The sequence below is a fragment of the Perognathus longimembris genome, chromosome 17, assembly GCF_023159225.1.
Source record: "Perognathus longimembris pacificus isolate PPM17 chromosome 17, ASM2315922v1, whole genome shotgun sequence".
Lineage (NCBI taxonomy): Eukaryota > Metazoa > Chordata > Mammalia > Rodentia > Heteromyidae > Perognathus > Perognathus longimembris.
The window spans coordinates 43,418,868-43,444,484 of NC_063177.1; the positions used below are offsets into that span (position 1 = coordinate 43,418,868).

Sequence of the window (25,617 nt, forward strand, 5' to 3'; positions counted from 1 at the left end):
TTCTCTTTTTGTTTGTTTTTTTTTCCTCTGCTGATTTGCATATGTTAATCCAACCTTTTATTCCTAGTGTGAAACCAACTTCGTCATATTATATGATCTTCTCGTGTGTTGTTGATTTTAACTGGCAGGTATTTTATTGAGCATTTTTGCATCTATATTCATCAATGAAGATAATCTATAATTTTCTTTTTTGCTGTGTCCTTAACCAGTTTTAGTATCAAGGTAATACTGGCTTCAAAGAATGAGTTTGGAAGTAGTCTCTATTAGGTAATAGCTTGAGCAACATTGGTGTTCTTTAAATATCCGGTAGATGTCAGCAGCTAATGTGTCTGGCCTCATGTTTATTTTTTTTTCTTTATTGTTGAAGTGTGGTACAGAGGGGTTACAGATTCATATGAAAGTCAGTAAGTACATTTCTTGTTCTACTTGTTACCTCCTCCCTCATTTCCCCCTCCCCCTTCCCTTTTCCCCCCAAGAGTTGTGCAGTTGGTTTACACCAAATGGTTTTGTAAGTGTTGCTTTTTGGATGGTTTGTCTTTTTGTTTTTTGTCTCTCGATTTTCATATTCCATCTCCCTTTCCCAGTTCTAATACCTGTATAAACAGTATCCAGGGTACTCAGATGAGATACAGTGCTAGTGGGGGTACAACCACAGGAAGGGAATATAAGAGAAACAAAACTAAACAAACCAAAGAAACAAACAGAGGAAAAAGAGAAAAAAAAAGTACAAGTTCACATGGCATGTTGAAAATAATTACAACAGTGGTATAACTCTTGTTTCCGTAACGTGCAGTTCATTTCATTTGGCATCATCTTATGTAGTCATATGGGTGTAGCTATTGGGGCATTTTGATCTTCTACCATGACTAGCCTAATTATGTACTAGCTATTCCCTATGAAGGACACCATAGGATTTATGTTTCTTTGGGTCTGGGTTATTTCACTTAGTATGATTTTTTTCCAAGTCCTTCCATTTCCTTACAAATGGGGCAGTGTCGTTCATTCTGATGGAGGCATAGAATTCCATTGTGTATATGTATCACATTTTCCTGATCCACTCTGCTGAGGGGCATCTCGGTTGGTTCCATGTTTTAGCAATGATGAGTTGTGCTGTGATGAATCTTTGTTGAGTGATGTCAATCTTATCAATTTTATATATATTTGGGTCTTTTATGTCCTCTTGGTTAATATTTGGTAGGTAATATGTATCTAGACATTTATTTTAGGTTTTCCAATTTGCTGTATAATTTTTCAAAATATGCCCATCAATACTCTGGATTTCAGTGCTATCTGATATAATACCCCCTTTTTCATGTCTAATTGTATTGATTGTGTCTTCTCTCTGTATCTCTGTGTTAAATTGGATAGGGCTTGCCAATCTGGTTTATCTTTTCAAAGAACCAATTTTTTTATTGCTCTATTATATTATTTGATTTCCATTTCATTAATTTCAGTTCTGATCTTTATTATTTGTTACTTTTTACCAATTACAGGTTTGGTTTGTCTTGTATCTATAAAGCTTTGAAGTTAAGCCATTAGGTTGTGGATCTCTGATTTTGTTAATATTGGCACTGTAAATTTTCCCCTTAGAACTACCTTTACTGTATCCTGTACTCTGCTATGTGATATTTTTACCTTCATTTGATTCTGAGAAATTTTTAGCCTCTTTACCTCCACCATATTCCCAAATATTTCTAACTATCCACTGATCATTCTAAATTGTATTGCTCAATTCATATGTTGTATATTTCTGTAGTTTCTCTTGCTATTGACTTTTTTAGTTTTGATTCTTACCTGTTACTATTGAAGGAATTATTTCAGTTTTTTTTTTTGTCAGTTATGGGTCTTGAATTCTGGGCCTAGGCACTGTCTCTGAGCTCTTCAGCTCAAGGCAAGTGCTCTACCACATGAGCCACAGAATCATTTCCTGTTTCAGTTTTTATATTTCTCAGGACTTGTTTTATGGTCTGTGATCTGTTTTGTAGACATTTTCATGAACTGCTGAGAATATTTTCTCCACATTCTCTATATTAGTGGATACTGTAAACAGTGATTTGTCATTTGTTCTATGGTATCATTGAACTCTGAAATTTGTCCCTTCAGTCCATTTGTCTGGATAATCTATCTGCTGGATGCCAGAAGGATATGAAAACTGTCATTATGCTTAGGTTATCTCAATATATCTGCCCCTATATGTCAAGTAGTGGTTGTTATATAAAATTGTGTGCAACAGTATTTGGTGCATTCATATTATATATCTTCCTGATAACTATATAATATTATTATATAACTATATTATATAACTTCCTGATTACTATATAATGACCTTCTATATTGCGTGTGGCTAGTTTCCACTTGAAAACCACTTTGTCGGGCTTTAGTAGAGCTTCTGCAATTTACATTCAAATTTTATTTGTTTTGGTATATCCCTTTCTATCCTTTCAGTCTCTCTGTGCCTTTGCCAGTGAGGTATGTCTCTTGAAGATAACAAAAAAATTGAATCTTGTTTTTTAATTCAGTCAGTGAGTCTACATTCTTTAATTTCAGAGTTAAGGCTGGTTAGATTTAGAGTTTGGTATTGAGAGGTAGATTGTACAAATTTTCCTTTTTTTTCTGGTTGATTTGAGTATTCTCTGTTTTTTTTCTCCTTTGTTAATCTTAGGGATTTTGAATTGAACATAATTGATTCTCTCCCAATTCTCATTGTTAAATTTATGCTTTTCCAAACTCTTGTGACTTTCTTTCTTATCTGTGCATAGGATTCCTTGAAGTATCTTCTGCAATGTCGGCGTAGTAGTCAGGAACTACTTTGATTTGTGCTTAACCTGGGGAACTCCATCAATTTTAAAGGATAATTTTGTAGGATATGGTACTCTCAGGCAGCAATTCACAGAGAGCTGCCCTGATCCCCCTCCCCAGAGATCATCTGTAGTTCCCAACTTCCCTCTGCAAAGTCACCTGCACTACCCACCAAGGAGGCCTGTGTCTGCGAACCTACACTCAAGTCACAACCAGTTTCCTGGGCCCACATTGATTCTAAGGGTGGTCATTTAAATTAGTGGGGGGGGGGAGGGGGCGGTTTTGGAGCTTAAAGGTATAAATATATGGTTTCTTCTCTCCCAGACTGAAAAACTTGACTGTAAGACCTCTCTTAGTCTAATTCCCCATCATAGCCAAAGAGCAAGCCAGACTGTGTGTGGGAAGGGATGGGGTGCTTCTCCTGCATCTGCTTTTCTGGCAGTTCACAGATCTCACATCTTAAATTATAGTTTTGTAGATTCCAAATTGTGTGTCTGTACAGCTCAACAAAATTTTCCTTTCATCTTTTGCTAAAAACTCTGCTAAGGGAATTCTCCCTCTTCCTAGCACCTTAAGTTAGGGCTCATTGTTTCTTTTGCAAATCTGAAATTTCTGGATTCTACATGATCTCTTACAGTCTACTATTTGCCATACACTCCCATGCCTTCCCACCCTCCTCTTCTCTCTGTGACCAGACACCTGGTAATTTGTTTCAGACTTGGGAAGATTTAGGAAACGACTTCATGTTTCAGCTCTACCACCTTGCCTCTCCTCACTCAAGTGTTCTTCTGATGAGGCTTATCGAATTATACTCTAGTTTTTAGCTCCTTCACAACAAGAAAGGCCCCACTGTGCCCTTGTTCTTCTGCAATTATATTGCAGAAATTTTCTGCAGTTACTTTTATTATTTCTTTAATGTAAAGTCAGGATATATGAAAATGTTCACTTATCATGATTCCTATCTTTTTTAAGGTATTAAGATTAATGCCAGTGACACACAAAATTTCCTTGAAAATGCTGGCATCCATCTAACAAACATGGAAAGCCAGGCACTACTGGAGACGATGCCATTGGATGGTAAGCATTTCAAGACATGACGGTTGATTTCAGGGAACTTTGGGCTTATGAAGTCTGTTAATAGTTATAGAAGTGTATCTGTTCAACATATTAAAAATAAAAACAAGAAAAAGGTAATTGTAATATAAAATGTCTTGTCCTAAGCATTCATATCATAAATGTCTTGTCCTCAGCATTTATATCATAAATTGGGAGGTAAATTAAATTGACCATTATATCTTACAGATAATAAAAGGGTGTATAAAAACAGATTGATGGATGGCGTGAAGGCATATGGAGGTGAGTGATGCTGCTATAGACAGACCCAAGATCTTCATTTACTTGTCTAAAACCTCTCTTATTTTCAATGATTGCGCTCTTCATCCCATAGGAAATGAAAATTCTCTATGTGATTATGATCTTTATGTGCTAAAATTCTTCTTTGTTCATATTTGGCATAATTGCCAATACTGTGTTGTCACTGTAGCAAATTCAAATCTTACTGGTAAGGAATTTTTCTTCCCCTGAAAGAGATGTAATTTGTCTCCTTCTTCTGGGTGAATTAATCCTACATACTGCTATAGCAGTATTGTCTAGAACACTAAGGAGGAAGAATTTTTTTTCTCTTTCTAATCTCCAACTGATTTATTTTCCCCTTTGAGGCAAAAATACAAATTTCTTTAGTTCTTATTTCCTCCTTTCTTCAGGAGGAGAGGTCGATGTTGATAGAATAGATGATGCTCTAGAACATTTGGGATTCTTACTGGAGGATGAAGAAGTTGAGGAAATATGTAAACACCTGCCAATTGAAGGTATTTCAAATACAGTACCTTTAAGAAATTTATTTATCTTTTCCAGTCCTGGCTCTTGAACTCTGAGCCTTGGTGCTGTCCCTAAGCATCTCTTTGCTCCAGACTAGCACTCTACCACTTGAACCACAGCTCCATTTCTGGCTTTTGGTGGTTAATTGGAGATATGAGTCACACAGACTTACCTGCCTGGACTGGCTTCAAATTGCAATCCTTAGATCTCAGCCTTCTAAGTAGCTAGGATTACAAGTGTGAGCCACCTATGCCCAGCTAACACAAATTTTATATCTCTGTGAAATAATCTCAAGTATAGTTATTAATTTTATGCTAAAACTTAAAAGTACACAGATATTCAAGTCTAAAGGACAGAAAAATATCATCTTAATATTTAATTATTTTAATCCCAATAACAGAAAAATAATAAGATAATATTTTCTGTTATTGGGATTAAAATAATTAAATATGAATATAAATTCATAGATCATTAATATCACTTAATTTTAGATAAAATATCTGCTTATTTTGCTGCTACCAGAGTTCCTATGGTAGAGAGTACCAAAATGAAATCATAATCAGTGTTGAGATTAAAGTATACAAGGTTTTTCTTTTGGGGGAAGGTATGAGGGAACTATGTGAAGCCAGAAGTGGTTCATGCCTATAATCCCAGCTACTCTGAATATGGAAACAGGAGACTTTCAAGTTCCAAACCATCTTTGGAAACATTAATGAGACCCTATCAAAAAGGCAAAATCAAAAATAAAGGGACTCAGGGGCTGGGAATGTGGCTTAGTGGTAGAGTGCTTACCTACTACGCATGAAACCTTGTGTTCAATTCCTCAGTACCACATAAGCAGCCAGAAGTGGAGTTATGGCTCAAGAGGTAAAGTGCTAGCCTTGAGCAAAAAGAAGCCAGAGACATTGCTCAGGCCCTGAGACCAAGCCCCAGGACTAGCCAAATAAATCAATCAATAAAGGGACTAGAGGCATGGCTCAAGTGTTAGAGCACCTGCCCACCAAGCTCAAGGCCCTAAGTTTAATTCCCAGGGCCACCAAAATATATACATACATACACGCATGCATGCATGCATAATGGCAAAGGATATAGCTCAGTGGTAGACCACTTGTCTAGGTAGTGCAAGATTCTGGGTTCAATCTCTAGATAATTTTCCTCTTACAAAGCACTATTTTATCTTATTAGATCCTACCCTTATTTCTTTCCCTTTAATTACCTTCTAAAGACCCTATTCTCTGAATACAATCACATAGGGTTTTAAGGGTTCAGTATATGCACATGCGGGGGATATACAACTCAGTATAGAGCAAACCATATCTAATTTGTATATTGTATTGTAGATGAAAGAAAACTTAACATGAAGTTACTTATGGCTGAAGTCTATAACTTTTTAGGTGAGTGTGAAATTATGAAAAAGAAAACTAAAATTATCTCTTAATATTTAACAAAAGTTATTTTAAAATATTTTATCTTATCCTGTCCATGGTGTATTAATCCTACTATCACATTTATTTTTACTGGTAATTAAATGCAACTAAAGAGACATACTTTACAAATTAAATCCTGCTCATCATTATATTTAGCCCTTACCGGCATCTTATTTAAAAGGGCACAGCATAATGCCTAAATAACAAGCCTTATCTTCTGTGGAGTTTTTCAGTGATAAAATTTTTCTGTTTTTTTTTTTTTTTTTTTTTTTTTTTTTGCCAGTCCTGGGCCTTGGACTCAGGGCCTGAGCACTGTCCCTGGCTTCTTCCCGCTCAAGGCTAGCACTCTGCCACTTGAGCCACAGCGCCGCTTCTGGCCGTTTTCTGTATATGTGGTGCTGGGGAATCGAACCTAGGGCCTCGTGTATCTGAGGCAGGCACTCTTGCCGCTAGGCTATATCCCCAGCCCCCTAAAATTTTTCTGTTTTAATCGAAAAAATGACAAGGCAAATTACACACATGACAAGGTCATAATCCAGGCAAAAATTACAGAGTAGAGCAAATATTACACAGTGGCAGAGTGAAGTCCCTAGCATACTTAGTGGTCTGTTGTAGGAACTTTCTGTGTGCTCTGTTTTATTTTTCCCAAGCTGGAGGGACTCCCTTTTACCAGAAAGAAGCTAGATTTCTGAGTCATCTTTCTGGTTCTGTATAGACAACACTCAATGTTTCCTTTGCTTTTTATTTTCATGATACTTTCATAGACATGGTTGGTTTTGTTATTATTTGAAATTGGAATTTGACCATTTTAATACCATTTTCTTTTCTCAGGGGAAGAAATTGACTATGCTGATGTGGAAAATATTCTTAAAAATGTAGGGTTAAGACTTCACCTGAAAGACAGCCCTGTTTTGATGAAAAGTTTGCCAATTGATGGTAAGTGTTTAATTTACCTATAAAGTATTCACTCATTTAGTGAATGTTAATGAAGAAGAAGATGAAGAACAAGGAGAAGGAGAAAGAGGAGGAGGAGTAAGACGAGGAGGAGGAGGAGGAGGAGGAGGAGGAGGAGATTCTTATATAGAAAAAAAACTATGTAAAATTATGAGTCGTTCTGTCTGAAACTCTTGGGTTTTGAATTATTTCAGTATACTTCCTTACCAATACTAACTATACTTTGCCTTATCTTGCAGCTGCTGGAAAGCTGCATAAGCAAAAATTGCTGGAAGGCCTGAAATTTCTCCCAAAAAGAGAGCAATCAGGTAAAACTGAGACTTTTCACTATTTAAAAACCACACATATTTTCAGTGATGGAAAATTTGTCTGTTAACCTACTTATTAAGTGGTTTTTGTCTCATCATTCACTACTTTGAACATAACTACCTTTGAAGAAATGGTCATTTTCACTGTAGCATTTTATTAATGTAATTATAAAGGCAGTTTCTTGCCAGAATTCACTAGCCCTGCTTAATCTCACAGTTCATTTCTTATAAATGTCACAGGCAAAAACTGAGGGAGGGCTAGGAATATGGCCTAGTGGCAAGAGTGCTTGCTTCAAATACATGAAGCCCTGGGTTCGATTCCCCAGCACCACATATATAGAAAACAGCTAGAAGTGGTACTATAGCTCAAGTGGCAGAGTGCTAGCCTTGACCAAACAGAAGCCAGGAACAGTGCTCAGGCCCTGAGTCCAAGCCTAGGACTGGCAAAACAAAACAAAACAAAACAAAAAAACTGAGGGAGCAGTTTCTGTCCCCAATTCCTGTGTCTGCTCCTTTCACTTAAACAAATTTATTTTTCTTAAAGCATGGCCATGACAGGCATTTCTAGTTTGTCAGTATTACTTGCTTCACTACTTTTCATCCTCTTTTTCCTAAGAAATAAAGATTGAAGTTGATAAGCTAAGAAGCTTCATGGAAAATATGAGGTTTGACCTTGATGAATATGAATACGAAGACCTGAAAAGCAACCTGCCTATTGATGGTGAGTTGTTCCTTTGGATACATATAAGGGAATTTCTGAAAGTAGATTTGGAGTCTGAAGAAATATTTCAAAGTTAAATGTAAATATCTAACCCTCAAGAATTTATCAACTCATGCAGTGAACTTTATTGAGTGCTAATATACATAAATTATTGAAAATATAAAAACAGGATGACAGGGTCTCCAACCTCTAATGAATCTTAAATGCTGATGGATCATTATAAAACTATGTTGTTGTACTCTCTCTCTGTGTCTCTCTCTTTCTCTGTATATATATATATGTATATATATATACACACACATACGTATATACATATATGTATATATATGAGATCCTAAAACTCAAAGATCTAAGTTTTTAGAAAGGAGATCCAAGGCAGCACAGGCATTCCAGATAAGGAAATAATGCAAATAAAACCATAAATGCATACAAAAGCTTGGAAAGCAGCAAGTATTTCTTTGTGGCTAGAATGTCTGCTTCATGTTATAAAAGTGGCAGGAGGGCTGGAATATGGCCTAGTGGTTCAGTGCTTGCCTCCATATATGAGGCTCTGGGTTTGATTCCTCAGCACCACATATATAGAAAAAGCCAGAAGTGGTTCAAGTTGTAGAGTGCTAGCCTTGAGCAAAAAGAAGCCAGGGACAGCGCTCAGGTCCCCAGTGTTCAAGCCCCCAGGACTGGCCAAAAAGAAAAAAAAAGTATCAGGAAAAAGCTGGAAAAGAAAAGACTAGAAGGACCTTAAACATGACATACTTATTTAGAAGTATGTCATGTTAGAGTTTAGCTTTCATTTTCTTGAGTCAGTTTCAGTAATCTGTGCCTTAAGAGAAATTTGTTCACTTCATCTAAATTGTGTTGGCATAAAATGGTTTGTTGTATTTCTCTATAATCCTTTTAATTTGTGTAAAGTTACTAGGAATATTCTCTCTCATGTATGGATGGACAAGTGGGTGAGGGCATGATGGATGGATAGTTTCTCAGTAATGGAAACTTAACTCAAAGCCTCAAGCTTGCTAGGCATACTCTCTACCACTCGAGCAACATCCCCAGTCCACTCTCCTCCTCTTTGGTATTTTTTGTTGCTGAATCGAATAATGTTCATCACTTTGGATGATCTTTGAACCCAACACTAATCTTCCCAATTAATTTTCTGTTCCCATTTTATTGATTTCAGGTCTAATCTTTCTCTAAGGCAGACTCTCGTTTTGTTGCCCAGGCTAGTCTCAAAAAAATAGTGAGATTAAGTGGTTTCATAGCCTCAACTACACTAATAGCTGGGGGGCAACAGGCACATGTCACTGTGCTGGTCTGCTCTAGTCTTCATTAGATTAACAATTATTTAAGCATACCTTGGGGTTTAGTTATTCTTTTTTACCTACATTCTTCTTTAGAGGGGATACCATGGATCAAACCCAGTGGTCCATGCAAGGAAAGAAGTCTGTCACTGAACTCAGGACCCCCACCATAGCCCTTCAGGTTATTAAAGTGAAAAAACAGACACTAATAATTTAATATCTTCTTATCTAAGTATTTACAGCTATGAATTTTCCTCTTAGTGCTGCATTTCAAAAATTTTAGTTATATTGTTTGCACTTCATTCAGTTCAAAATAGTTTCTACTATCCTATGTGATTTCTTTTGATTATTTAGAAGTATGTCATGTAATTTCCAAAATTGTATGGATTTTTTCCCCAAGTTTCCTTCTACTGTTGATTTTGAATTAATTCCTTTACGATCAGAGAACATACTTAGTTTTTTTTTTAATACTTTTGAACTGAGACCTGTTTTGTAGCCTAGCAGATGGTCTATCCCAACAAATATCAAATATTTCATGACTGATTAATATTGTTCACCTTTCCTTTGTCCTATTGATGACAGCCTGGGAAATGGGACAAGAGACTGATTTGGAAGATATTTTAGAATTATTAAGAATAATGATTTAACAATAATTATTTTTAAATTTAAATAATTATTAATTATTAAGATTAGTAAATGAAGATAGGTATATGTGCCTGAATACCAGACCTGAGGAGGCTGAGGCAAGAAGATCTCAAGTTTGAGGCCAGCTTGCTACAAGTTTCAGGCTACTCAGTGAGTCTCAAATGAGCCGATATCTAGTAAGGCCCTGTTCTAAAAAAAAAAAAAAAAAAAAAAAAAGATTAAATTTAACTTAAAATGTATAGGACATGGGGCTGGGAATATGGCCTAGTGGCAAGAGTGCTTGCCTCCTATACATGAGGCCCTGGGTTCGATTCCTCAGCACCACATATACAGAAAATGGCCAGAAGTGGCACTGTGGCTCAAGTGGCAGAGTGCTAGCCTTGAGCAAAAAAGAAGCCAGGGACAGACAGTGCTCAGGCCCTGAGTTCAAGTCCTAGGACTGGCCAAAAAAAAAATGTATAGGACATGGTGGCTGAATTATGAGAAAATAGAAAAAAATTGAGGAAGTTCTGTCTTGATGAGTAAGTCATCACTCATATAACAGCCAATTAAAGAACTCATGAAAGGTAGGCACCAGTGACTCATACCTGTAGTCCTGTTGTATATTCTGCAGTACTGGACGTGAATTAAAGATAAAGAAAAACAATAATTACGAAAGCAATTCATTTTTAACTTCAGTAACAGCTAGCACATATTAACGTGGTCTTATAATAGTGGGCTATATAACCATTCAATATGAAAACTTTCTAAAACAATAGCCATCTTTGGAAAAATATCAGAAACATTTAACTCATTCCAATAGTTCCAATACAGTATTTTAGAAAGAAACTCGAATTTTGTATCAGCCAAATCTCAGCTCTAAATCTTCCTAGCTGGGTCAGTTGGCCAAGAAAATAATTGCTATCTTTTGTGCCCAGGCCCTGAGTTCAGGCCACAGTACAAGCATAAAAAATAATTTAATGCAGGTTTAAAGATGTGTTTTAAATAATATTAAAGTTCAATTAGGTTAATCTAGCTCTTTTTTTCACATTGAATATAGTTAGTGGAAGAATAACTACCACAGTGATGTGCTATTGGTAGTTTGAGGATAGAGCTAAGCTTCATTAGTGCCCCAAGTTAAATATTCCCTATCAGAACATTTGCTGCATTTAAGTTGCTTGCCAGATTTATAATCAATAAGTTATTCCAGATATGGAAGTATCCCAGCATCAGCCCTGCATTCTACTAAGTAGAGGTTACTATCTTAATTGTATAAAAATAGTATTAAAATGTGAAGTTTTCTTTTTATAATCTAAAATTTGCCTTTCCACATTTTCCATTTGGGATGAAAACAGGATAGAATTCTGCAGGTAATCATAAAAATTTGCTGAATTTTGTGTTTTGCTTCAAGACATAGCTTTTATATATTTTCCCAGCTGCTATTATCATCTTTATTAATAAAATTCTGTTTTACAGATGATGGGACAGTTGAAATGGGTGTGGTACTGGATAAAGGGGCTCTTTTTACTGGTAGGTTATATATTACTAACTTATTATTGAGTATCTACTATATCCTAAGTATGGATCTATAAGACGTAAGCTTGTAGGAGGTTTATGTGATTGGGTCTGATGTAATGGGGAGAAACGGGTGCCATGTTATAAGACTACTAAAATAAAAAAGAGCCTGAGCACCAGTGGCTCGGGCCTGTAATCCTAATTATTCAGGAGCCTGTGATCTGAGTACTGTTGTTCAGAACCAGCGCTGGCAGGAAATTCTGTGAGATTCTTATCTCCAGTTAACCAGCAAAAAGCCAGAAGTGGAAGTGTGGCCCAAATGGAGTGCTAGTCCTGAGCACAAATAAAAAGCTAAGAAACAGTGTCCAAGCCCTAACTTCAAGCTTCAGGACCTAAACAGAACAAAACAAATTAAACAAACAAATAAATAAAATGGTCACTGGCACCAGAAGGATTACAAAATGATTTAAAGGAGTGTCTAACCCAAAACACATGAGTTGGTTCTTGAAAAGCAAGTCAGTGTTTACCACACAGAGTAGATGGGCAAGAAAAATGCCTAAAAGGGTCAATATGGGAAGCAATGTGAAAATTTATGAAATAGAAATAATTAGACCTGTTCTCTGGTGTGAACTAGCATAAATTTGGCAAGGAATAAACTTCAGAGAGTGAAGAGGGGGGTGTAGATGGGCTGGTTCCAATCATCAGAGGCTGTAAATGCTCCCTTATATGGCAAAAGTGACGTTGGAGATATGATTACAGATCCTGAGGTGGGAAAGTTACCCTGGTCTTTCCCGATTGGTTGTAAATGTATTCCCAGAGCTTCCTGAAGGAACCAACCCTGCTGATTCTCTGACCCAGTGAATTTAGACTTCGAATGTCCTGAACTATAAAATAAATTTTAAAAAAATCTGTATTGTTTTAAAGCCACAAAGTGGATAGTAGTTTGTTATAACAAAAACAGGGAACTAATACAAGACAAATCATGGAGGGCCTTGAATATCAAACAAAAAAGTATGAGTTTTATACTGTGTGGAGTGTAGAGTCATTCCAAGATTGTGCAGGAGAGTGTTGTGATAGATTTACAAACTAGAATGATTAGGGTAGCAGCTGTATGGAAGTAGAGGATGGATTTGGGCAAGAGCAGAGTTAGGGGCAGCAGTTATGAAGCAAATCCTAACTGTCCACACAAAAAAAGACAGTAGAGACTGAAACTATGAGAGTGAGGTGTGTTTTAATCAAAAAGCTTCCAGGATTTTATCTTTGTGGTAGCTTACATTCCTGTCAAGATTACTTCATTAACATTTAAGCCACAATCATTTTTTATAAGATCATCCAAATTTTAAACTATTCTCATTTCTTACTTTTTCAAGGTGAGAAGATTGACATTGATAACATGGAAGATTTTCTGGAAAACATAGGGATAACACTCAAAGAAGATAAAAGCATACAACTGCTAAGTAATCTGCCAACTGATGGTGAGCTTTTAAAAATAACCATGGTAACCTTTGAGAGATTCTCAACATAGGAAGCTCTGTGACTGGTACTTCAGGTGTAAGGACATTTCATGCCCCATCACCAAAATGAGAGCAGAAAGTAAAACTATTAATGTAAAAGTCTATAATCTTTAAATTATGTACTTATGCTACTTTTAAATAGCTGCACAATTGCCTGAAATTTGAACTGTCTCTTACAGCCAAAAGAAGGGTCTATAAGAACAGACTGATGAAGGAACTGGAAAATCTCGAAGGTGGGTGAGAAGCTTAATAGTTCTTTTCTCCATAGATAAAAACAGGTCCTCAAGCTGTGCTGTTGTTTGCACAAACTCTTCCTATTTCAGTTTTCAGGTTGTTAATCTTGCTGTTCCCACTGTTTATTTCCATTTATCCTTAATTCAACTTTAGGGCACACTACAGTCAGCAATGTAATGGTTTAATTACAATGGACCCCAAATTTAATTACAATACACCCAAAAGCAGTGATTCCCAGATAAAGATGCACATTATAATTGCCACTTTTTAACATTCAGAATATTTCAATGACTTTTCAAGTCATATTGAATTTCTAGGCTTAGTACCTAGAAACATGTTTTTAACAATCTAAATGTGATCAGCTTATGAATGGAAACAGAATGTATGTATATATAACAATACTATTTAGCCATAAAAAAGAATGATATTTTGTCATTTGCAATAACAAATATGAAATTGATGAGCATTATGTCAACTGAAATAAACCAGGCAGCAAAAGAAAATACCACAGATCTCTCTTATATGTAAATCTAAAAACTAGAATACTGAGCCTAGAGACAGGGGAGAAGAGAGAGGAGGAGGAAGAATGAGGAAAGGCTGATCAGTTTGTACTAAGGCACAGTTAGATAGGAACAAGTAGTTCTGGTGTGCATTGTACATTAGGTAAATATAGATAACAATCATAAGTGGTACATTTCAAAATGCTGTTGTTGGTTTGCATTTTAACTTTGTTGCTGTACTGGATTTTGAACTTAGGGCCTTATACTTGCCAGGTAAATACCAATTGAGTTACACTTCTAGCCTCAAGTTGTATGTTTCAAAAATATAGAAAAAGGTATTTTGAAGGTTTAAACCATAGAGAAATGGCAAATGTTTGAGGTGACAGATAGGTTTAACCTGACTTAAAAATTACAAAGTGAGAATTTGGAGGCATGGCTCAGTTGGTAGAGCTATAGCTAGTGTCAAAACATTAGGTACTGAGTTCGGTTCCCAGTTTCACAACAACAACACAATTACAAAATGTATACATGCAGCAAAATATTATATTGTCCCATCAATATGTATAACATTATGTTTTATGCATCACTTTAAAAAATAAATTTGACTTTAAATGTTTCCTAGGGGATTATGATGGAGTAAACCTGTGGACCTGTATCTTTCTTTCCACTAATTTAGCAGCCTTTAAATTCTATTTTGTAGAGACACTTACAAAAGGTTGAGCTCAGCCTTTGCCATGATTTGCCAGAAACCCCAAACTCTTCATTTTCTTATGAAGAGTAACTTGTGAATTCCAATTCCTAAAGTTTAAAAGTTACACCCCAAATCATGTTTATATTCCAAACCATATTTACTTAACTAGTTTAATTCTTCTTTGTTTTTTATTCTCTATATAGTATTGGTGCTTAGGAATAATAGTTTGTATCATTACAGACATTGCTCACATCCATCCCCTTCTTTCTTCAGGAATAAAAGTGTCTTCAGATAAGGTAGAAAATTTCGTTAAAAATACGGGAATTGACCTCAAGGAGAAAGAAATCAAGGCACTGAAGAGCCATCTACCTCTTGATGGTGAGAGTTTTGAAAACCTATATAATCCCTAGTAAAACTCTGGACATGACAGGAAATAAGAACAAGAATGGACAAATGTCCATTAAATTAAATTAAGAAGCTTCTGTACATCAAACCGTTACCAGAATCAGGAAACAAACTACAGTATGGGAGAAAATCTTGGCTAGATATTCATTTGATTAAGGATTAATATTCAGAATATATAAAGAGTGAAGTCAACATAACAGAGATACTCACATACTCATGTTTCTTGCAGCACTATTCACAGTAGTCGAACTGTGAAACCAGCCTCGGTTCCAAAAAAATGATGAATGGATAAAAAATGTGTAGATACACAGTGGATTATTCAATCATAAATCAGAATGGAATTATGTTACTTAGAGTAGGATGCTTAGAGCTGGAGAGCATCCTGTTGAGTTAGCTAAGTCAAGCTCAAAAAGCCAAATATTGTGCTTTGCAGTATCATTTTAAGCTTAAAATGATGATGATGAATGTAACACTAACTCTCTTTCACTAGTAACATAGACTAATATAAATAAATAGGTAAATATAGATGTAATGAATATTATAAAAAATGAATAAATAAACAGAACCCCCTTTGGACATGAGGCCAGTAATAGTAGTAGAAATAAGACAAAGAAGTACAAGAAAAGGAGCAAAAGAAAATGTTCAACCTTCATCATAGGCTTTAAGAAATATTGGGTGAAGAAACTTTAAGTATATTCTGTATGAAAATGTCATTCAATTGAGAATGGCCATTGGAAAGTAAGTTTTGTCACTGTAAGTGAACTTTAACCAATACATCAGCCTTGATGATTATCGTGTTGGCAACCTAAGACATGCACACCAATGCACTGACATCACTATAAACAAAAAGATGGCATCAACAAAATAGAAACAAACTTCTTAAACAAATTTTTTTAATTCTCTAAAACATTTCCAATCTCTGAAAAGACTAACAGGTTATCCTGAAGGAAAGGAGTAGTTAAAACTGTGTTCTTATGTTGTACTTATTAGGGAAATTATAATCAATCACAGTTACCTATATATGAGTTATTTAGTGAGGGTATAGCATGACAAAAATAATAAACTTCTCAAGGAATGTTTTCAAATGATTGAGTTTTCAGTTTCTATTTCACAATTTAAGGACTTTTAGATCACTCTTCTACAAATCTGATTTTGTTTTTCTTAAAGATAAGAAGAAGACTAATTTCAATGTGTTGATGGATGAACTTAAAAAGATTACAGGTGAGATGTTACAATGACTATTACACCACCTATTCTGAGGTTTATATTGAAGTATATTTTTAACATGATAGTTTCTTCCATTCATTCAGTTAACAACTACTTATCCAGTATTTGCTCGATGGCAAGCATTGTGCTAGATACTCAAGATACATTGGTAAACAGAACAAAGATCACTGCTTCGTGCAGTTCACATTCCGGTAGAGAAAACAAGCAATAACCCATAAATACAATACATAGCCATCATTTTATGTAGCTAATTAAGCCTCCTTGAGAAGATGACATGTGAGCCATCTCTTAAAAGAAGTGAAGATTTGATCCATGTCAGGATTTCTAGACAAACAATGATGAAGGCAGAGGAGACAAGGAGAGAGACTCAAAGGCAGGAATGTGCTGGGACTATTCAGAGACCGGCAAGAAGGTCGATGCAGTTAGAGCTGAGTGACTGGGAAAGAAAAGTGATAGAGACCAGGCACCAGTGGCTTACACCTGTAGTCTGAGCTACTCAGGGGACTGATAACTGAAAATCATGGTTTGAAGCCAGCCCCGGTAGGGTCTGTGAGTCTCTCATGTCCAGGTAACCACTAAAAAAGTGGGAAGTGGAGCTGTGGCTCAATTAACAGAGTGATAGCCTTAAGCAAAAAAAGCTTAGAGATAGTGCATAGGCCCTAAGTTCAAGCCCCAGGACCACCCAACCCCAACCCCATACACAAAGTAATAAGGGATGAGAAGAGTTGGTGATTGGTGCAGAGGAGTAAAGGAGCAGCCAGTGATGTAGTTGGAAACTCAAGAGAATATGGAAGATGTCCAGTTAGGTTGGGTGTCCCCAGAAAAGGAACCTTAGGCCAAGGACTCATCATATAGATAGTTTACTTGGCAGAGAGATAAGAAAGGAGCCTGACTAGAGTGGGTGCCAAAGAATCCAAGAACCATATTTTAAAGCAGTATGGTATCTGAGGAGTTTTGCTGTACAGGGACAAAGAAATAGAATAGAGTCCAGTTGGGGACAAGCAAGGTAGTAGCAGTGCCTATGAAAAGCCTTCCTTGTTTAGACAGCCAGTGGTGGAGTGGAAAAAGACACAGGAGAGAAGATAGTGAACTAGTCATGGGGATGAGCAGGGAAGTAAATGGACTAGCAAAGTATCTTGTGGCTTCTCAGCCACACAGAATATCCCCTGGAAGCTGTGGGAACAGTCAGTACTGCTTCCATTTTAGCCAGCACAGATGTACAGTTAGAGAGACTTCAGTTTAACCTAGAATGGGTTATCTGTCATATGAGCATATTGAAAGCTAGACTAGAACAGTTAAAATCCAATCTTCTGCGAGTTCTAAGCCTATTTGTCACTTTCTTAGCTCACCACTGCTTCTAACTTTCTGCTTTTTGGTTTTTTTTTTTTTTTTTTTTTTTTTGTGGAGGGGGGATTTCAGTTGTCACATCTAATTGACAAACCTCCTTCTTAGGTTTGTTTTGTTTCCTCAGCAAGGGCCAGTTCTTCTCTGAAAATGTCTTTATTTTTCACACATTCTCAAATCATTATTTAACTGAGTCTAAACTTGCCAGTTGTCATTATCTTAGAACTCTGGAATTTGATAGTGTCAGGATGAGGGTTGAAGGGCTCCCTGTGGCACCCTCTATTGGCAGGACTGACCGTGGGGGCAAAGCTCTATGTGATTTACAGCTAAATGTTGAAAGACATCCCTGCTCTTCCCAAACTTGCAATGTAATTATGTAATATAAATTCATCTAAACTGACCTGGCTCTAGGGGCTCATGCCTCTAATCCTAGCTACTCAGGATGATGTGATCCGAGGGCTGTAGTTCAAAGCCAGCCCAGGCAGGAAAGTCCATAAGGGTCTTATCTCCTCTTAATCACCAAAAAGCTAGAAGTGGAGTTGTGGCTGAAGTGGTAGGGTGCCAGCTTTGAGTGAAAAAGCTAAGGGAAAGAGCCCAAATCTGAGTTCAAGTCCCAGTACTGGCACCAAAAATAAAAACAAAGTCACCCAAGGTAAAACATATTACAGTTTTTATTTATCATTTTTAAGACATGCCACAATTCAGGCAAAAAAAGAGGAAGGGATAGACAGCCAGAGAAGAATAAGAAAAAGAATAGAGTTATTATTGCAGTAGCTGAATTATATTAGCCATGAAATAGCATCAAAATTCCTGAGAAATTACACACCCCTTACTACTATATAATGCTGTTTATTTACAAGAGACTCAAGTTTTACTTTACATTGAGAGAGAATTTTTTGGTTTGTCTTTTTGGGTTTTGAGGTAGTGTCTCACTATGTAATCCAAGCTTGCCTTGAACTCATGGTGCTCTCTGCGTCAGTTCCCTAAATACTGGGATTACAAACATGCACCACCATGCCTGGCTTAAAAAAAAATCTGACTCCTTCCTTTACTCGGAAGAGCTAACCACTTTGAAAAGTATCACAGAGCCATTACAAGGATCTTTATTCTTACCTAAAGGAGAGAAGATTCATGCTGCGGATGTGAAAAGCGTTGTAGAAAGCATGGGAATAGAGATCACAAATAAGGAACACAAAAAGCTGCTTAAAACCCTACCATTTTCTGGTAAGCATGTCACTGATTCCTGAACATTTATTCATTCAATAAACTTTTTTTTAAGATCTGATACAAGTATGGCCCTATCCTAAATATTAGAAGAGCAAGAACCATGTCCATTACCCTGAGTTCAGAGGAGGGTGGTCCCAACATTTCTATTAGTAATTCTAATATTTGAACCAGTTTATGTTAACTTAAAATACATTTTAAAAGATCCAGTCCTAACTAGCATTCTTATTTTTTTCCTATCTTTCCTTTTCCTTTTTTTTTCCTTCTCTTCTCCTGTCTTCCTTTATTTTCTCTTCTTTTCTTTGTGTTTCTTCCTTGACACAGAGTATCACAGTGTAGCCCAGGCTAGCCTCTAACTTACCACAATTCCCCTGCCTCCTCTTTCTGAGTACTGAGATTATAGGCATGCATCATCCAGCTTCTAGATAGCATTTTCAAAAATCCTATTGTTTTAGTTTTAGTTTAGAAACCAGGGACCTTGTCAGGCAAAAGTCCTATCATAGGACAAACAAGTTCTTTTGTACTATGTAAGAAAACTAAGGCTTAGGAAAATAATAAAAGGACAGGAGCAGAAAAGATGAAGAAAGAGAAGATAAAGCCAGATTAGAGAAAAGAAGACTATGGATGCCAATAAAAATAGCTTTGTATTCTATCTAGCAATAGTTTGCGCTGAGTCTCCTAAATACCTTTCATTTCATTGAGAATGAATTGCAATATGTTTCTAAAAGTTTCTTTTAAGTATGAACATTGATTTTTATGACTCTTCAAAACCTTAACTGTGTTATCTCTTACAGCTAATAAAAATGTATTTCGAAAAGATGTAGTGGATAGTATGAAATTCTTCCCAGGTAAGTGAGAAATGGGATACAGACAATACAATTTGAGAATATTCTCAGGATCTACTAAGTACTGGCTACTTTAGAATAATCTGAAATATATAAAGTAGCATATAGAAGAAAAGAAGATATTACCCATAATCTCAAGTAATAGTACCTCTTTTAATAATAGTTACCTTTGGGGCTGGAAATATGGCCTAGTGGCAAGAGTGCTTGCCACTACATGAAGCCCTGGGTTCATGTACAGAATATATGCATATACATATACATATACATATACATAAAATGACCAGAAGTGGCTCTGTGGCTCAAGTGGTAGAGTGCTAGCCTTGAGCAAAAAGAAGCCAGGAACAGTGCTCAGGCCCTGAGTTCAGGGCTCAGGACTGGCAAAAAAAATAATAATAATAGTTACCTTTGTTCTTTTTCTTGTGTGTATTCATTCTTGTGTAAAGGATTCACTAAACTTACTGCTATTTTATATATCCAACATTTAATCCTAAAATTCTAGTAAAAGATTTTCAGTGTGTCATTTAAAAATTCCTTGTAAACATCATTTTAATTTAATTATCATTTCATCTGATTTAGCATCTCATTATAAGTTAATCATTCTCCTCTCATTAAACATTCAATAGTCTCTACAGTTTTGCTCTGATTTTTATAGATAAGCTTTGATCTAATTTTAAAATTATTTCTTTAGACACATTCTTTTGGCAAGAATTACTGAGTTTTAACGTGTTTAAGGCTTAAAATCCAAATCCCCTCTTTGCATTCCAAAATGATTATATTAATTTACCTCTCCACACATTATGAGAGTACTGATTACCATTCTGTTCTAACTACCACATGTCATTTTCACATTTTTTAGGTTCTTGCTAATTTTGTAGAATAAAAAATGAATCTAATTATTGTTATGACTTTTTTGTTATCAATGAAGCTGAAGATCTTTTTATATCATTATTCCTTTCATGCTTTGCATGTCATGTTCAGGACATTTTATCATTTTGATCTTTTTACTATTAAATCTAAGCATATAATTTTATCTGTAGTAAATATTTGCCAATTGGCTATTTGCTTTTAATTTTGTTTAATAAAGTTGTATGATTGCTTTGCTGATCTGTAATTCATACAGATCATTCATACAATTCATAGTTGTATGTTTATAATTCATTCAAAGATCATAATTCATACACATCACTCATTTAGCACGTACAATCTGGAGGGTTTTAGTATATTAACAGACTTTTACAACTATCACCACAATCAGTTTTAGAACATTTCATTATCCAACAAAGAAACTCTGACCATTAGCATTGTTACTGGTACTAGCCCTCTTAGATCTAAGCAACTACAATCCACTCTTGTCCATTGTATTTTGATAAATAGACTTTCTTGTGTGCTGGTCCTGGGGCTTCAATTCAGGGGCTGGGTGCTGACCCAGAGCTTTTTTGCTCAAAACTAGCACTCTGCCATTTGAGCCACAGTGCTACTTCTAGTTTTAGGGGATGTTAATTGGAGGTAAGAGTCTCATGAACTACCCTGTCCAGGCTGGCTTTTTAACTGTACTCCTGAGATCTCAGCTTCATCTAAGTAGCTAGGATTACAGGTGTGAGCCACCTATACCCGGCTTCATTTTTCATTTTTATATGTTTAATTTGATCAATCATTTCTTCAGTGATTTCCCATTGTTTTCTATGATTTCATAGAAATCACAGAAAATTTAAAAATTATACATTTAATTATATAAATCATCTGGAATATATATATATATACACATGTATAGGTTGTTTTCAGATTCATGTTATAAAAGCTACATTAAGAATTTTCTTTTTGGGCTGGGGATATAGCCTAGTGGCAAGAGTGCCTGCCTCGGATACACAAGGCCCTAGGTTCGATTCCCCAGCACCACATATACAGAAAACGGCCAGAAGCGGCGCTGTGGCTCAAGTGGCAGAGTGCTAGCCTTGAGCGGGAAGAAGCCAGGGACAGTGCTCAGGCCCTGAGTCCAAGGCCCAGGACTGGCCAAAAAAAAAAAAAAAGAAAAGAATTTTCTTTTTATGAACTAGTTATCCTTCATGTATAATTACATTTAGGAGGTATTTTTTGCTTCTGTATAAAATTTTATTTTTTTAATTTTAATTTTATTTTTGTGGTGTGGATGGCCTCATGCTTGCTAGGCAAGCACTCCAACACTAAGCCATACTCCCAGCTCCTGTACCAAGTTTTGAATACTAACTTTTGACCAGATTAATAGGAGTTGTTGTTACTGTGGCCTGACTGTTTTTTTTCTCCCCAGTAGACTTCTCTCCTAAGTTTAATTGTTAAGCATATATTTCTGACTCCCACATGATAAGCTCTCATTTCTAGGCAGGTGTCAGTGGCCTAAGTTTTTCATTTTATAAGAACTTTACCTTTTCTTGTTTTTTTAAAGGAGGAAAGGTTAATGTCTCCAACATAAAAAATGTCCTACGAAACACTGGGTTCAAACTTGAAGCAAAAGAAATGAAGGACCTGGTGTCTCACCTACCAATTACTGGTGAGTAGAAACTATATCTAAAAGACATTCATATTCATGGATATGTACATATATGTGTATATTTATATACACTACGGGACTTAAGAAAGATGAGGGAAAGGGATGATGAAAAAAAGAAAGATGGAAGGTGCGTAGTTTTGAAATGCATCGAAACTATGTACAAAGACAGCATAAGGGACCTTAATGAAAACTATTGAGTTGGCATTGGTGACTCACATCTATAATCCTAGCTACTCTGGAGGCTGATATCTGAATATCATGGTTCAAAGCCAGGCCAGGTAGGAAGTCTGTGAGACTTATCTCTAATTAACTACCAAAAGAGATGCAAGTGGAAATGTGGCTCCAGTGGTAAAGCACTAGCCTTGAGCAAAATGAACCAAACAACAAAAAGTAAGAATAAGCAACAAGGTTAAAACAGTACATCATGCCTGTGGTGGTACATGCCTGTAATCCCAGTGCTGAAGAGGCAGAAGCATGAGGAGTGAAAGTTTGAGGCCAGCCTGGGCTACCTGTCTCAAAAAAATACAGATAGACAGACAGACAGATGATAGACCAACAGATGGGCAGATTGACAAAACTGTGCCTCAGAATATCCTTCTAAATACAGAAATCCAAAAATAGAATGAAAGAATAATTTGAGAAGTAAAAAAAGAGAATATGGAAGAAAGGGGTGATGGAAGGCTAAAGGAAGAAAAGGTAGGAAGAGATAATTTTTTAAAGGTGCCTTTAAAACTATTGACAGTTTTTTTTTTAATTTTTTTTCTCAAATTTTTATTATCAAACTGACGTACAGAGAGGTTACAGTATCATACGTTGGGCATTGGATACATTTCTTGTACTGTTTGTTGCCTTGTCCCTCATGCCCCCCTCCTATTGACAGTTTTTAAAAATCAGTCTGCAATAGTATTTGAGGCTGAGTTGAAGGAATCCGACTGATGGAGAAGATAATCTCTTCTGCCTTCATCTAACCCCCATTTAATTTAGGAAATAACACTAAGATTCAGATCACAAGAATCTTGACCAGTGAGAAAGGCTAGTTTCGAATTTCTGAACTCTAAACGTGGAAAATTATCTTTTCCTGGGACAGGGCCTCATTGTTCAAGAGCCAGAGTCATATGTTTTTTAGTACATTTCTTTCTTTTTTTGTCATTCCACAAATATTTACTGAGTACCAGAATAGAGGTAATATTGCTTTATCTACTGGGTAAATTTGGGGGCAAAGTATTTACTCAAAGGGAGGACATTATTTCTTAAGCACATACAGTGAAGAACCCAGTGGCCTCTGGTGTACTTGGGTTACCGCTGCCATGATTCGCATGGAGATGGCAGCAGTTTAATCCCCATCAATGCAGACGTCAACCCAGCAAGAAAGGCAAAAGTAGTGGATAACTCTAGAAGTCATGGCCACACTCTGAGAGCTGCTCTCCCCAGGGTGACAGAAGAACCAGATCTGAAAAGGAGAGGATTGGCCTATAAGACCTTCCGACAAACAAAACTCCATGCACCCTCAACACTCTCAAGATCTAACAGCTAATATTTTAGGGAAGAAAAAAAGGAAGTCATATTCATGAAATATATATACATATGTGTGTATTGATATATATATATCTTAAATCTTCTCTCCTACCTTGCATATTCCTGTGGGTTAGAAGAAGAATAAAAATTCTAGAGCAAAGAGTGAAAAAATGCTGCAATTCTATATACCATATTTTAAGATTTTTTTTTAAAAATCTGTCTTCATCTTTGAGTTCAAATTCTGATTTATTTTTTTACAGAAGACAAAATGGTTAACTTGTATGAATTGATGGATGTAGCAAAATCTTTTTCAGGTGAGTGAGAATTCATGTAAGATATAAAATTAAGATCTTGAGTTTGTAGAGAAGTGTGTGTGTGTGTGTGTGTGTGTGTGTGTGTGTGTGTGTGTGTGTGTGTGTTGGTACTGGGGCTTTAACTCAGGGCCTCACACTCTCTCACTTAGCTTTTTTACTCAGGTTTTTTACTCAAGGCTAGCACTCTGCTACTTGAGCCACACCTCCACTTCTGGCTTTTTGCTAATTAATTGGAGGTAGAGTCTCTCAGATTTGTCTGCCTGCACTGGCTTTGCACCTCAATCCTCAGATCTCAGCCTTCTGAGTAGCTAGGATTACAGATGTGAGCCACTGCAACCCAGACAACTGCCTAAGAGTCCAATGATTTATGATAATGCTGTGGTTTGAGTGTTTGTGTTCTCAGCAAAATCTGTAATCTCAGCTACTTGGGAGGTAGAGATAGAGGGATACTGGTTTGAGTCCAGCTGGCCCTCCAAAATAAGTTAGTGAGACCCTATCTCAAAAAAAGAAGCTGGTGTGGTAGTAGAAACCTGTAATACCAGCTACAAGGAAGTAAAGGTAGGAGGATTATGGTCTGAGGCTGAACCTGTCAAAAGAAAGACCCTATGTGTTCAAGGCACTAGTCAGATGGCAAATAGCCAAAATATAAACACTGTCTCGAAGTAACATCCCTTTGTTTTGTTTTTGTTTTTTGCAATATTGAAAAACAAACCCAAGGCCTCGCTCACACAAGGCACACCCTCTCCTGAGCTGTGTCCCTAACTCTATCAATATAAAGATTTTGCATCAGATTATGGACACTAGGAAGAGTCAGCCCCATAATTCAGGCTATGATGTAGTAACAGATTTTCTTGCAGGTAGAATTCTGTAGATTCTATTTGCCATCTGACTTAGTCTACTCGTGCTGCTATACATGCTGGGCCATTTGCAGGGGAGTCCAATGTCAAGGCACCTGCATGTTCAGGGTTTGGCAGGGGCTTCTCTCTGCTTCGGGATGGTGCCTTGAACACTTCACCCTTACTCTGTGGAAGGTGGAAAGGCAAAAATAGGGAAGTGTTGGGCTACTACTGTGTAAGACTCCTTTTATAGGTCCATAATCTCATTCATTATTGAGAATCCCCTCCTAAAACCCTTACCTTTATTATTATTATTATACTGGAGATTGTTTCAACATGATTCTTTTTTGAGGGGCAGTACTGGGGTATGAACTCAAGGACTTATGTTTGTTAGGCAAGGAGCTCTACACTTGAGCCATGCCATCAGCCCTGTTTGCTTCAGTTATCTTTCACATAGGGTCTTTCTTTTGACAGGTTCAGCCTCAGACCATAATCCTCCTACATATACTTCCTTGAAGCTGGTATTACAGATCTCTACTACCATACCAGCTTCTTTTTTGAGATAGGGTCTCACTAACTTATTTTGGAGGGCCAGCTGGACTCAAACCAGTATCCCTCTATCTCTACCTCCCAAGTAGCTGAGATTACAGATTTTGCTGAGAACACAAACACTCGAACCACAGCATCAGCATAAATCAATGGGTTCTTATGCAGTTTCCATGTTTATCCATGCTATATTGACTCAGACACAGAACAGAAATGTTGTCTTGTCTGGGTTAAACACTCTTAGTGTCTCTTAGTCTCTTAGTGTCCCAGTGTCTCTTAGACACTGAATTTCAAAGTAACTGTATTAGTGAGGTTGGCTTGTATACTTGTACTTTACTTTATTCAGCAGCTAGAAGTAGTGCTGTATTTCGCTGGGC

At 36.5% G+C, this 25,617-nt stretch overlaps 1 protein-coding gene across 1 annotated transcript in view; it reads left to right on the forward strand.

The window, feature by feature from the left end:
* The window catches only part of LOC125366514 (EF-hand calcium-binding domain-containing protein 13-like), a 47,165-nt gene that overhangs the window by 14,635 nt on the left and 6,913 nt on the right, over positions 1-25,617 (forward strand). The window contains exons 12-27 of the mRNA XM_048367272.1: positions 3,772-3,876; positions 4,102-4,155; positions 4,563-4,667; positions 6,018-6,071; positions 6,936-7,040; positions 7,298-7,366; positions 7,983-8,087; positions 11,483-11,536; positions 12,892-12,996; positions 13,215-13,268; positions 14,734-14,838; positions 16,033-16,086; positions 18,556-18,660; positions 19,455-19,508; positions 21,925-22,029; positions 23,805-23,858. Coding sequence (XP_048223229.1) covers positions 3,772-3,876; positions 4,102-4,155; positions 4,563-4,667; positions 6,018-6,071; positions 6,936-7,040; positions 7,298-7,366; positions 7,983-8,087; positions 11,483-11,536; positions 12,892-12,996; positions 13,215-13,268; positions 14,734-14,838; positions 16,033-16,086; positions 18,556-18,660; positions 19,455-19,508; positions 21,925-22,029; positions 23,805-23,858 — 1,287 coding nt within the window. The remainder of the gene's footprint in view (positions 1-3,771; positions 3,877-4,101; positions 4,156-4,562; positions 4,668-6,017; positions 6,072-6,935; positions 7,041-7,297; positions 7,367-7,982; positions 8,088-11,482; positions 11,537-12,891; positions 12,997-13,214; positions 13,269-14,733; positions 14,839-16,032; positions 16,087-18,555; positions 18,661-19,454; positions 19,509-21,924; positions 22,030-23,804; positions 23,859-25,617) is intronic.